This window comes from Heloderma suspectum, chromosome 1 (genome assembly GCF_057233095.1).
Source record: "Heloderma suspectum isolate Gila_16-S chromosome 1, 16-S_ref, whole genome shotgun sequence".
Classification (NCBI taxonomy): Eukaryota; Metazoa; Chordata; class Lepidosauria; order Squamata; family Helodermatidae; genus Heloderma; species Heloderma suspectum.
Window position 1 is genome coordinate 337575144 of NC_139458.1, and position 13664 is coordinate 337588807.

General features: G+C 42.7%; 2 protein-coding genes across 6 annotated transcripts in view; one reads left to right on the forward strand and one right to left on the reverse strand.

The window, feature by feature from the left end:
* Window positions 1–1157: 1157 nt before the first annotated feature.
* TBPL1 (TATA-box binding protein like 1) lies at window positions 1158–11361 on the forward strand. 4 transcript variants are annotated; one of them, XM_084827582.1, is made up of 7 exons: window positions 1158–1448; window positions 5333–5519; window positions 6833–6915; window positions 7040–7103; window positions 8400–8503; window positions 8591–8685; window positions 9880–11361. In XM_084827582.1, exons 2-7 carry the CDS (start codon window positions 5385–5387, stop codon window positions 9957–9959), a joined length of 561 nt encoding a protein of 186 aa, XP_084683708.1. In that variant the 5' UTR covers window positions 1158–1448; window positions 5333–5384; the 3' UTR covers window positions 9960–11361. The 4 variants fall into 4 exon arrangements, with proteins under 4 accessions (XP_084683708.1, XP_084683709.1, XP_084683706.1 ...); XM_084827583.1 differs by having other exon boundaries at window positions 1158–1244; window positions 9880–11277; XM_084827580.1 differs by having other exon boundaries at window positions 8400–8685; window positions 9880–11276.
* The window catches only part of SLC2A12 (solute carrier family 2 member 12), a 37811-nt gene continuing 35407 nt past the window's right edge, over window positions 11261–13664 (reverse strand). Inside the window, exon 6 of one of the 2 annotated variants that reach the window (XM_084827577.1) lies at window positions 11261–13635. In XM_084827577.1, coding sequence (XP_084683703.1) covers window positions 13530–13635 — 106 coding nt within the window. In that variant the 3' untranslated portion in view covers window positions 11261–13529. The remainder of the gene's footprint in view (window positions 13636–13664) is intronic. The other variant, XR_014786695.1, reaches the window with a different exon arrangement.

Below are 13664 nucleotides of genomic sequence, written 5' to 3' on the forward strand. Positions count from 1 at the left end.
ATGTAAACATGCTCAGTTTTCAAAAATGTCTTGAAATTAGGCAATCTTGGGCCACCTATATACACAGGGAACTAACTGCCTTAGGGCACTCACCCTGCCTCATTTGTGGAATCTTATTTGGGGGTGGGGTGTCCAGGGGCCATCATCTTCTCTTTGTTCTCCTACTGGCCCTTTCCCAAGTTCTGTGTTTCTAGCTAGCGTGGAAGTGCCCGAGGATGCAATCCTATGCACGTTTAGACAGAAAAAAGGACCCATGCTGGGGCTTTTCTAGGGCGTTTTCTGTCTAAACTTGCATAGGATTGTGGGGAGGACAGTCGTACCTCCCAACTGGAAGGAAATACGTAGAAATGGTTTTTGAGATAATTCAGGTCATCATGGTTTCTTGGAATACGTGGCACCAAATCTTGTGATTCTCAGTCGCGCGCGTGGAAGTCTCCTAATAATTTTAGTTAACGCTGAAGAGCTATTTCCAAAGCACACAGCACAGCGACACCCACCCATCGCGGCGTGAGAAGGCATTCAGAAACCTGAGGACCAACAAGACGGGTAGCCGGCCAGATGGGCGGCTAATAAATCAAATCAATAAAAACAAATAAATACAGAGTACTTTCCATTTCCAGAGGTGGCCACTTTGATCTGTTGCAGCAAAAACAGCAAGTTGAGTCCTTTGTATTACAGCAGCCTCCCCCTGCCCTCCAGATGTGTTGAACTACGACTCCCAACATTCCCCAGCCAGCATGGGAGTCGTAGTCCAACGCAACCGTGGGGCACCGGGTTGGGGAAGGCTGCATTATGGCATAGGTCAGCCTTCCCCAACCTGGTGCCCTCCAGATGTTTTGGACGACAAGTCCCAGCACTCCTGAACATTGGCTACGGTGGCTGGGGCAGATGGGAGTTGTTGTCCGACACAGCTTGGAGGGTACCAGCTTGGGGAAGGCTGGCATACATTCTCCTGGAGCAGAGCCCACCGCATCGGGCGCAGCACCGCTCTCAGCCTCCCTGCTGGCCACGCCCCCTCCTCCCTTAATTTGCATCTTACGTCATCTTACTATTTGACTCCGCGGTGACGTTTGCATCTCCCCTCCCCCCTCCAAGCACGGTGACCTCCACCGGAAGTACTTGCTGAGGGCGAACATCCTGTTGCCGTTCTAGGCGGCGGGGATGGGGGCTCTATCGATGGTGTTCGCGCGCTTTGTGATGCCTTATTGTGTGGCGGAGATTCGGCAGCCTGGAGACCCGGAACAGTAAGAGCAGGAGGGCGGCGGCGACGTAGAACGACGGCGGCGGCGGCGGGTCGCGCAGCAACCGGGTCGTGCGGGGGTGGGGGCGTGAGCCCGTTAAGGAGGAGGCGGAGAGAGAGAACACCCGAGAACTCGGCCGTCCGTTGCCCGGCAATAACGGTCTTCGTGCCGCGAAGCGAGCGGAGGACCGACGGAGAGGAAATCTGGGTGGGTTTTTCTTCTCCCCCTCTGTCTCGCATCGTTGTGCCGGGAAGGAGCCAAGCTCCGGCGGGAAGGGCGGAGGGATTTGTGCCCTTAGAAAACGGGGACAACCCCCACCCCACCCCGCGGCCCTTGGACCTGTCAAAATGGTGCTGCTATTAACGTGAGACGCGAAAAGGCCCGCCCGCCCGCGCGCCCTTGCCCCGCCCGCGCCCCCTTTGCCATCTGCTGCCCCTCGATCGGGCCGCCCGCCCGCCCAGCGGCATAGCCACCCGGCGGTGCCCCTGCTCCGTGGCAAGGGAGAGCGGGGGAGGGGTGAAGGCAGCGGGGAACGGAGCATCCCCCTCCTCGTTCGTTTCCTGGCAACCCCGGTGGCTCGAGGGAGCCCTTAGGGGCATAAGGGCCTGCGCCGAGCCACTGCCGCTTCTCTTCCGAACCTCCGCAGAGGGAGCTCCGTGTGGTCCTGGCGCCTGTCAGCGAAATGGGCCCGGCCCAGGCAAGGTAGCGGTGGCTTCTGCTCTAGACGGGGGTGACCTGGGAGCTTGTGCTGAAAGGCACGGGATAAATTCCATGAATACATGAAGTACTCAGGGGGTCTTCTCTCGCTTTGCACAGCAATACATTTGCAAATGAAAGGTAAAAGGAAATGGGACCCCCACCTCAAGCAGCTTACCAAGAACTGAGCCTGCTCAGGGCCCACCAGGGCCCATGGGAGGTTTAAGACAGCTGAGCTTAAGGGACCGGAAGAAAATGGGGTGGGGGTGAGAAATTGACCCAATTGAGTCCCTGACAGCACACAGTAACCTGGAGGGGGGATCAGGATCAGGGTAGGTACTCTGATGCACACATCTCCCCTGTCCCCCAAGTCTAAGTTGTGATAAGCTTTTAAGTGGCCTGGTTCCTTTGAAACGAAGAGCTGTTTGAGGCTTTATTAGGATTTATGAGAGAGGCAACACATTTCCTCCAATCCCAACTGATGGCCCTCTCCCACACTCACTGTGAAGTGACAAAGTCCCTAAGTATTCTGGAACTGGGGTGTGTATAACAAAAGTTTTGGGGGAAGGATGTGTGCAATCAGGCAACCCGGATCTCCTCCCAAGTGTTCCATAAAGCATAGAGAAGGGGAAATAATACTATTGAGTTCTTTGCAGTGTTGCATTCAACTTCAGGTCTAGAATAGCAGTTTGCTGAGGTTCAGAGCTAGGTAAGCAGGATCTAGCCCCAGGTATCAGCAGCCTCGGGCTATGTTGTTATGTACAGGGGATTTCCCTATTGTTGATCCTCCCTCCCTTGATTACAACCATCAACCTATTTGAAATTATATTTACTGGTTGGTAAGGTGTGCATTCTCCAAGCCACAAAGTATATGTCAAAAAGTCATTTTTAAAAAAAACAACAAAGGGATTTCTGCCTTTGGAGTACATAACTAGTACCCAAGCTCATGTAATTATTGTGAGGTATGGAAGAGTAACTACAACAAGGGCAGGGAACCTTTTCCACTCCAGGAACTGGATAACGTCAACAGGATAGGGCCCTGTCTCCGGAGCCCCTCCTCTGACATCAATTCCCACCATGGCCTTTTTTCCTTTCTCTGTGTCGAGAGAGGCATGGAGCTCCATGCCTCTCTCAGCATGGAGAAAGGGATTCGGCCGACGCTTAGAGGAGCAGTTCCTCCAAGCGCTGGCCGAGTTGGGTGCCTCCTTCATGCTCTGCTCACCATCCTGATTGGATGGCAAGTGGCACATGAAGGGAAGGGATTTAGCTGGTGCCTGGAAGAGCTGCTCCTCCAAGTCCCAGCCGAGTTGAGTGCGTCCTTTGCATGGTGCTTACTGTCCTAATTGGGGTGGTGAGTGCCGTAGGAAGGGACTTGGCTAGTCCATGGAAGCACTGGCTGGGTTGGGCACCTCCTTCCCACCCTGTTTGCACTCCTGATGGGCTGGCACACAAAGGGAAGGGACTCTGAGCGCCTTTCTCTGTACAGAGAAAGGCACAGAGCTCTGCCTCTCTTTGCACTGAATGGGCTGGATGACATCAGGGAGAGGGCGGGGCATGGGATAGGTTCCTCCACAGGCTGGATTGGGAACCTCTGCAGGTGGTAGGTTCCCCACCACCGAATTACAACAAACAAAAATATGTTTATTTTAACTTTGAATTTATTCCAGAGTAGTCCTTTAGACCTTGCTGAATCTTACCACTTGTATCCCTGCTTTCTGATATTTGAGATGGCACCCTGGAGAAAAATTATAGAAGTTTCTTTATGTAGCAGTGAACACACAGCAAGGAATAATGTTAGATATATGTTCCCAGGTGTCCAGGCTTGGGAATAGATCACTGCAGTAACCCCTTGGTTGGAAAATATAATATCTTTAGTGAGCATCTGACAGAAAGAGCACTTGCAGGAAAAATGCATTCACAACTCACTAACTCACTCTAAGTTTCTCATTTAATCCTGTCATCACCTTTCCCCAATGTAAGATCTGTCTAGAGTACTTTTCTTTCCATTCCCCAGCTGCCAGTTTGGTGTGCAAGCTGGGATCTGTGAGCTTCTTCTCTGGAGCCTTTTAAAAGAACATGCTGTACTTCTCAGATGAAGTTCCCATTTTTGAACCCATAATTGGAACGATGCAAATTTTTCTCTCGTGCTTGTCATCTAAGTTCAGCAACGTAAAAGATTTTGTGGAGTTTTTTCAGAGTGCCACATAACACAGATACATCTGCCTGTTTCCAGATGTACTAGTACTTAGACAATATGTTTATGGCTGAATAACAGCTGTTAGAAATTAAACCTGAGAGTAGGGTTATGCTGGTAGGATGAAGAGTGATCTTCCCAATTTTACTGCTAACCTGTATTCTCTTTTAGATTATGTGAGTTTAGAAGTAATTTAAGCGTTTGCTTGCTGTCATTAAGCTGCCATAACAATGGCCACAAGAAATGTTTTTTCTGAACTCTGGTTGATTAGTATTCCATTCCTGGAGGAAAATGATGCAGTCCCAGTTTAAATGTGCTTTCACACCTCCCATCTGTATCTCAGCTATGCAGTATCCTTTGGGCATGATGCCATCAGCTATGAGCCAAACTCCAACTAGGTCCAAATGCAGTGGCATAATTCCATCAGCAGAGAGGAAGAAGAGTATTCATTTTGATCTTAGCATAGCATATACCCCATAATGCTAAGAGTCATCTGGGAATCTTGAATTTCACAATGAGTGCATCCCATTAGTCTCTGCCTCATATTAACAGGAAGCCAGAAAAAAATATATTCACAACTCATTCATGCTCCTGTTTCCCAGATTCTTTATAACGTGCAAATAGCTTCTTAGATCAGAATTAGAAGTGATAGATATGTTCCTCAGCTTGGTTACACGAAGGATCAAGTTCCTCTGCTACAGGATAAGTATTTTCAGGGCCTGGTCCATGATACGTCTATGGAATTCCTCAGAAATATATCACACATGTACCTTGTAAACACAAGGTGAATATGGAAAAGTCAACAGGAGTACAAAACAACTGCTAGCTAATATATAGAAAACAATGTGGCAGAGTACACAGTTTGTTCCCAACAAAAGATCAAAAAGGAACAAAATGCCTCTTGCAAATGACAGTAGTGTTACAGCCCAACCACAGTCTCATTAGGCGTATTACTCTTGCAGCCAATAGATGCCAAGCTACCTTAGACCAAAATATTTTTTATTAAAACTGATACGTTTCATGAAGTTTAAATATGTGAGGGATTTTCAGTAATCCAAACTGTACTCTATGTATATATTTTTTGTCTGTTGGAGAAAACATTTGTCTTACTTTTCAAATGATGTCTTCGGTTAGGGGATTGAAGCAAAGTATAAGTCTTTTGCTGTAACTGTTTAACCTGTATACCTTTCCATCTCCTCAGGATGTGATCTTTCATGGTGTTGTGGAGGGAATCTATGTTTTAAGTCACCCCAATGGATGCGGAGAGTGATGTTGCATTGGACATCTTAATCACAAATGTAGTTTGTGTCTTCCGAACAAGATGTCATTTAAACTTGCGAAAGATTGCATTAGAGGGAGCAAATGTGATATACAAGCGTGATGTTGGCGTAAGTGATAACATCTCAGTTTAAGAGTTAAACTCACAAACTAGTTTCTGCTCATTGTGGGGCATAGTTTGTGTTGAGAGCTGCAGTCTCTATGAGGCAAAACATTTTGGTATTTCAGTGGTCTGAATTAGAGGGGTGTTTTATTTTTTTATTTAAAAATTACTGGATTTAATGTGACCGTAGCTGATGTCTTCTAAATTCAGTATTTTGATCTAAGTTTCTAAGTCTAGTTTCCATGCATTATGTTGATTTATGCTTTTATACGAAGGTCATTTCATTATTATAGAAGCAGCTTTGAGGAAAATAGTATGTGGTACAAACATACACAACAATATTGAACAGATTAGAGGAAAAATGATGAAATGGGAAAAAAACAAACCCCTAATCCTAGGCATGTCCCTCAGATGTAAGTAAATTCAGTGCAACTTACTCCCAGGTGTAGACTAATCATGAAAATATGCATGTAGGGATTTTGACAGTGTGCTTTGTTTATACTAGCTTGGGAATTTAGTTTTTCAAACATAGGAATAATTACCTATCAATTAAAAAGATTTCGGGCTGAGGGGAGTTAGGTAGTTATCCCTATAGATTACACTCTGTTTACATTGATTAAATAATTATCATTCAGTATACAAGCAAAACATGTATTACAGTAGCTTCCCCAGCATGATGCCCTTCAGATGTTTTTGGATTACAACTCCTGGCATTTCTAACCGCTGCCCATGCTAGCTGGGGTGGATGGCAATTGAAGTCCAAATCGGGAGGTTGGGAATGGCTGCATTACAGTATCCAGTAATGAACAATAGATATTTTAGGGGCCAAATTTGCAAGAGAATGTTGTTCTGTTAATGACATCATCTATGTGCCATTATCAAGAATGTGTATCCCAGTTGGCTAAAATAGTAGCTATTGGAGATGGCTGAAATAGCTTTTCATAAAAATACTTTGTGTAGGGAAATAAGTTTGTTAATGGCTTAAAGTTGAGACTTTTTCTGTTTCTTACCCTGGTATAATTGCCTATCTAAAAGTTAGAAGTGCAGTTATCAAAGGATAGATGGGAGGTAGGCAGTATAGGATGTTGCCAGTAAAAGAGGAAATGAATACTACCTTTTGGTTAAGATTAAAAAGTGAGCCAGAAAGAAACCATGGTGACATGAGATATTTTTAAGAGCAGTAACATGAGTATAATGATAACATTTTATGATGAACTTTAGCAAAATGTCAGCATTTAGACCTGTAGTTCAACGTTCTCTTCAACTTTTACATTAGGAAGTTTCTCAATCTAAGATCTGTATTTTCCTGACTGATTTCAGAAAGTATTAATGAAGCTTAGGAAACCCAGGATTACAGCTACAATTTGGTCCTCAGGGAAAGTAATTTGCACAGGAGCTACAAGGTACATTTCATTTGTATCTTTTATTGCTCACTTTCTTCTACTGTACAATCATTGTGTGTTGTTGAATTTTAACATTTAGGTCCACAACATCTTAACCCTTTGCTTGTTTGTTCTTCAACTCTAGTGAAGAAGAAGCTAAATTTGGTGCCAGACGATTAGCTCGTAGTCTGCAGAAACTAGGTTTTCAGGTAATTCTTCCAATGAAATAAATCTAGGCTGGTTCACTGTTAAATAGTGTCATGTCTCCTTGACCTGGTTTGAGCAATTGAAACAAGCCATGGTTAACACCATGGGTTATTTGTGAGCACAAGCGAGCATGCTGGCTCTTGTGCGCTTCCACTTTGCTAAATAACCTAGGAACTCCCTATGGCGGGTCCCAAGAGAGGTGTCCACCGGCACATTGGCACCCATATGCACCAAATTGGAGACCCCTGTTCTATAAGAATCCCATAGTTTGGCCTTGGTTCATGCATTGAACTTCTAGTGAATGAACAGGTGGATAAGAATCATCTTCCGTGTGTTTTGTGGTTCTGGAGAAGGGTTGGAAGGGAGTTCCTCAACAGTCAGAACAGTTGACAGATGTGGGCTTTCGGGACTGGCTTACTGTTGCTTCACTGCGCATGGTTTGAGAGGAGAAAGAAGCAGGAGCCACACCCACTGCTCTCCCAGACTATTCCATCATTTTCAAGATCTGCGCTATCTTTTTAAAAGTAGGCATTTAGTTCCTCATTTGCTCTGCCTAGGCAAGGGAGATCAGTTGCTGCTAAGAGCAAAAGGGGGACTGAATGGTTACTTTTAAAAGACCGTACCTGCTGCTGTGAGTTCAGTTAACATTTTCAATTAAAAGCTTTGTTTGAAATGAAACAAGCTTAATTACAAGGATAACTTTATAACAACTTTAGAATATTTCTAAGTGTTCAATAGCACTGGTGATTCGTGACTGCCATTGCAGCCACTAGAATAAACTATGCAAAGCTGATTAATTTAACTGATGTCGGTACATTTCAGACAACTGGAAATGAACATCCTCTCCAGCCATAGTTAAGCATTTTTAGGTCCCATGTGCTTTGCTTGCTCTCCCATTGAAATAAATGGGATTCAAAGGTGCTTACCATTGGATTGATTACCCAGTGCTTTTACCATATAACCTTTCATCACTAGCAATCTTTCTTCCCCACTTAAATTTTCAGGTAGTTGAAAGCTATTCGCACATGGTTACAGGTCAAGGGAATTCCTATACAAATAATACTAATTTAGTATTTGAAGGGACAATGGCATGTGAAAACAAACTGTTATCTGACTGAAGACCAGTTATAAAATTCTGACTAGTGTAGTTTTAAATGCCCTTGTTTTGTTAGGATGTTTGTTCAATTTTGTAGTAAACCACAGGTGGCCTTTTAATTGAAATGAGTCAAATGTGTGTGAACCTTTTTTAGATTAAATAGCTTCTAATAATTCCACTTGTGTTCTTTTCCTTTAAAAAGGTGATTTTTACAGATTTTAAAGTTGTCAATGTTTTAGCAGTATGCACCATGCCTTTTGAAATCAGATTGCCAGAATTCACAAAAAACAACAGACCCCACGCTAGGTATAGTAGACTTCAAATTTATTCTCTTTGTTTTGCATTTTTATTTTATCATTTATTTCTTAATGAACTTTCAACTCTACTTCCTAGTTATGAACCAGAGCTTCATCCTGCAGTGTGCTACAGAATAAAATCTCTCAGAGCTACTTTACAGATTTTTTCAACAGGAAGTATCACAGTTACAGGTATTCACCGTTTTGTGAATAAGTAACTTTCTTCATGTGGGAGCTCAGGTAATTAAATGTTTTTGTAGGCGATGAGGTCAGCATACGTGTGGCTTCCCATTAAATTGGTATCAGAATTTCTGTGTCACCAATCAGTCTGAAAGAATTATGATAGTAGATTAAAGTCTAGTAGATGAAAAACAAGGGGTTGATTATAATTGGTTCTGTAGCAGTCAATAGGTGGGATGAACTAACTCATAAGCAAATAGGATTGCCACACATTTAAGTCAAGGTACTTGGATTTAAGCTGTCCCATCTGAATGAAGCCAGTAGGGCATCCATAAATGTAAAAAGAAGTATGTTGACTGAAGGCCAGACTACACGCTATGCTCAATAGCATAGTGTGTGGCTGCATCTGTTCTTATTTACAGGCATCCGGGTTGGGTGGGAGGGATGATCTTTACCTGGAATGCAGCGCACAGAAAGGGGAAGCTTATCTCTTCCTTCCTCAGCATATGTAGTACGAAACCCCATCCCTGTGCATGTGGCTAGAACACTGGGGGAGGGGGAGGGAGGGGAGTTCCCATTGGTGCCAATAGGAACATTTTTTCCTAAATGTTCTAGCCATGCTGGAAGTGGGGGGCATTTTTGTTCTGATCACACTGGGAATAGTTGAGTGTGGTGACTTCCTAGTAAGGAGTGCCTGTAATTAAAGTAATCTCCCCCCCAAAAAGCCCCCCACAAGTTAACCACTACATGCTACATATAAAGCAAATGTCTAGTTTGGTCCTGTATGGGTTGTGGGTTGGAGTGTTGGCCATTGCCATTAGGAGGTACCAGGCCATTGCAGGAAGCAGACACTGGAAAAAGACAGTATTACTTTGCGTTTGTGCCTCCTTCTCTTGTTTGCATTTCTGGCCCCTCTATTTTCTTATCTTCAGCATGGGAGTATTGGACATAGCGCAGGATGTGCATGGATGAGGTGTGGCATGTGTCCACATGGATGAGGTATCAATGTTACCTTCATGAATGAGGTATGAATGGAAGGTACTTGCTGTTTCAGTAGTATTACTTGAAAATCTTCATTTTTAGAATACTGGAAAAAATAGTTTTTGCGAGAGTTATGTCCAAATAACAATTATGATATTGGAACTTTAGGGCTTTTTATTCATGTATATCCTGATACTTTATCAAGTTTTTTCTTGTTTACCCTAGGGCCAAATGTAAAGGCTGTTGCCACTGCAGTGGAACAGATTTATCCATTTGTGTTTGAAAGCAGGAAAGAAATTTTATAATTTGCCACTTCGTGGTTAGGTGAACTAACCAAGCACCTTTTATAAGACTGCTGCACATAGGACTAAAAGCAAAAAAGAAGGTGGGGAAAAAAGGACAACTGGACCAACACAGCTGAGGAGGTGCAAATTCTTGGCCACAGTGATAAACTCCAGTACCTTTTGGATTTTATTTTGAACAATGCTGTATTGTAAAAACAAAAGTTTACAAGATATGAAATTGCTGCTTTTTACAAGACATTCTATTTATTTCTGCAGTAATTTCTGTGTGTTCGTAAGCAGAATTGTCATGATATGCACTAACTTTGGAAACACTTCTTTAGGTTGGGCTTGTGTTTTTATTTGTGAATAGTCTTTTACATTTTTGTACGCTGACTGTTGGGCACCAAAGAAGCTGTAGACGTTACCTTTTTCACCTGACGAACGTGCACAAATAAAAGTCTGCAAAACCTTTCTTCATACCTGTTCTGTTACATTCCTTTTCCCTTTTCTATTAACAATTGTATATTGGCAAACTAACTAGAACAATATTAGTGTAATCTTTTGCTCAGATTTTGTTTCAGTTTTAGAGTGTGTGCGTGTGTGTGCATGTGTATAAAGGGATCAGTAACGGAGTAGACTGAAATGAATGAGAGATACAGATGTGTTCCAAGGGCAGAATTTAGTTGTAATGCAGTATATTTGTAACTAAATGCAGAATTTCGACCATCTCCTTCGTGCCGTGTTACATAAGAATGTGCTCTGGATTATAACAGACTTTCCCGAAGACTGTATTAGTGAAGAGAAAAGCTTCCATTCTGAAGTATTTGGTGTTAGTAGAATCAGGTATCCAGTCTGCAGTCCAGATGCAGGGTTTTGTTTTTTTAAAAAGCTGTGCTGTGAATTAGTTTGTGATTGATCTTAACTTTCAGGAAAAACGTATTTTTTCATTGATGCAGTCCTAAGCTACTTCTAAAGAATTGTCCACTTTTTTGCCAAATATTGCTATAGTACTGTTATATATTTTTTAAAAATGCTAGCAAGCAAGAAAGCTTGGCTTTGGCATGTAATCTTGGTACTTGAGAAACCAACATTGCGTCTGTTAATATATCTACATATGGAACAGATGAGAGGTAGATCTTAAGCGAAATGAACATACTACTATTGCCATCTACAATAAATATGTAAAAATGCAGCTATGTCTCTTTCCCATATCTAAGCCTCAAAAGGTGAATTGAGTATAGTTATGATTATTGCAGGTAATACGCATTCAGCTCCCAGTTTTGTGCTTCACACTGAAATAAACATAGCAGAGTACTGTAAATAAAATCCTATTGAAAGCATGTCTTTTTATTTTTACAAAATACTTCTAAATATCATGAGAGTCTAATAAGGGAAAACAGGTTAGAAAATAAAATATATAGTTAAACAGAAAAATTGAGATGTCTTCTGTCATTATACCTGGTTCATGTATTTTGCTCAAGCAGATTTTCAGAAAAGTGCCAAATTACTTGCCATAAAAATTGCCAGTCCATATAGGTAATATCTGCTTGTCACCAGACAGTTTGGGGTTGCAGGGGAGAGAATCAAAAGCTACAGAATGGAACAGGAATTATTTATGCAGCTCAGGAGGAAGGATCGGGATGTTTTGCTATTCTCTTGACAAGGTACCTGGACTGCCTCGGCAGCACATACGAAACACACAAGCTCCTGCCACCCCTTCCTAGCCTCAGATTTGGAGCTGAGGACAGCAGCAGGGGATTGCTGAGAAAATTAAACTTTAGGGAACAGCTTTGTCATGGAAGGGGGAAAGTCTTACCTGTTTTTTTAAAACCAGTTTCAAAAGAACCAAAAAACTCGTGGCAGGTGAAAATATTGCTGGATCAAATTATGTTTACAGGTATTGCTGTCACTTATGTGGACCAGCATGCTGGTTGGGTACAAAGATGGTGAGCGGTTGATGGGCTGCTTCATATGTTACTGATCCAAGCCGTATACTTGCTAAACTTATAACTTCATTGCCTTTTCTGGCTGCTTGCTATCCAAGGTTGAATGGATCAGGTGCTTTGGGCCCGCTACAGTGGCAGGTTTTACTTCCATACGTGTTTTTGAAATGTGAGTAGACAGAAGACAACATAAAGGCTCAATTTTAATGGATGAAAAAACTAGCACTAGTTCTTAAATCAAGATTTTTTTTTAAACCCTTTATAATATGACTGATAGCTCCATCATGGGAGCATACTTGATTTTTCGTCACACTTGCTAGAGAAGCTGTAGCCCATAGGTATGAGGACTGCTAATGAAGTTTATATAGTCTTTTAAGACATAGTAGAGCGGCCTATTTTGGATTTTAACACTAAACCATAGTTTAGCACTACAAGAAAGCCTCTGTAATCCCTAAACTCATGTGCTCCCTCTCTGCTCTGGTGGTGTGGCCACAAGGGGGAGATTAGAAGCACCCAGTTCCTGGCTTAAACTAACCAGAGTTTACTGCTACATTGAAACTAGGACAAACTGATTGGTTTAGATCTATTGAAACAAGCCCAAAATCAAAAAGTGTCTGGATCTTGCTTCAATAAACCATAGTTTAAACTTAAGTGGAGTTCCTGGTTCAGATGTAACAAAAAATGTTAGTTTAGATCAGGAAACAGATGTTTCCAATCTCCTCACACTGCACCTGAGGAGGAGAGGGTAGTGCTCAAGCAGCCTTGTTCAAGTACCGCTAACTAGTGTTGTGCTGAATATTTTGATTCTTCCACTTTCGGCAATTCATAGAGGGCAAAACAAAAAAAACTCCAGCGAAAGAGGCTGGAGAGGGTGAGAATTCTGAGTAATTTTCCCAGTGGAGAAGGTGGCGGAGGTTCCATTTATGTTAGGTGTGGGAGGTGGCTGAGGGGTCCTTTTCAATTTTATTTATTTTGCTTATAAAATGCAGCATGTGCTGTCACACAGTCACAGAACTCTTTACAGAGAGGTTTCTCCAGCCCAGCAGCTCCTTGTGAATGTCTATGAGAGTGCAGGACGTCACGTGGTCTCATGGAAGTTTAGGAAGAGCTGCCAGGCTGAAAGCCTTTGTGTAAAGAGTCCCATGATGCTACAACAGTGCTTGGGGCAATTTTAAAGTTAAAGAAGACCCCTCGGCCACTTCCTAGACTTACAAAGGTAAGCAGAATCCCTGCCTCCTCTCCGAATGAGAAAATTATTCAAAAATCTCCCCCTCCCTGTGACAGAGGCAGTCCAACACCATATTCCCCATCTCTGCTTTAAACCCTCTAAAGGAGGACTTTGCACAACTCCCTGATGTTTGTTGTTTGGTATACAATATTCCTAAGATTTTTATTATATGTTTCCCCTACCATATTAAGGAAGTGAAATTTGAGTGGTCTGTGCTTAAAATGTGCAAATCCTTTCAAACATAAGTATCCACTGATCAAGAAGACTTGTATGGAAATGAAATAGAAAAGCTAATTTAAAAAAATTAAAAGCTACAGTAAGAGAGTAAGCATATGAATGAAGTGGCACCCTTTTGTTCTACCATTTTGTCTTCTGAGAAAACCCGCTGTTCTAGCACTGGTTACATGCACCTGCCTCTGTCTAGTAGAATCGTTCATGGACTTCTTTTTTAGGAAGTTCTATAGTTGATCCTATGAGCTGATCCTTCCGCTGGCCCATCCAGCAAAGACTACTCTTTGCATGCTTTCTGGAAGAGAGGAAGCATTTCAAAGTAAA

Bases quoted from the DNA above. Each gene is read 5' to 3' on its own strand.
- TBPL1 (XM_084827580.1), top strand. From the start codon at position 5,385: ATGGATGCGGAGAGTGATGTTGCATTGGACATCTTAATCACAAATGTA. The intron at 5,520-6,832 runs GTAAGTGATAAC...GACTGATTTCAG, and splicing joins TATACAAGCGTGATGTTGGC to AAAGTATTAATGAAGCTTAG. The intron at 7,104-8,399 runs GTAATTCTTCCA...TCCTTTAAAAAG, and splicing joins TGCAGAAACTAGGTTTTCAG to GTGATTTTTACAGATTTTAA.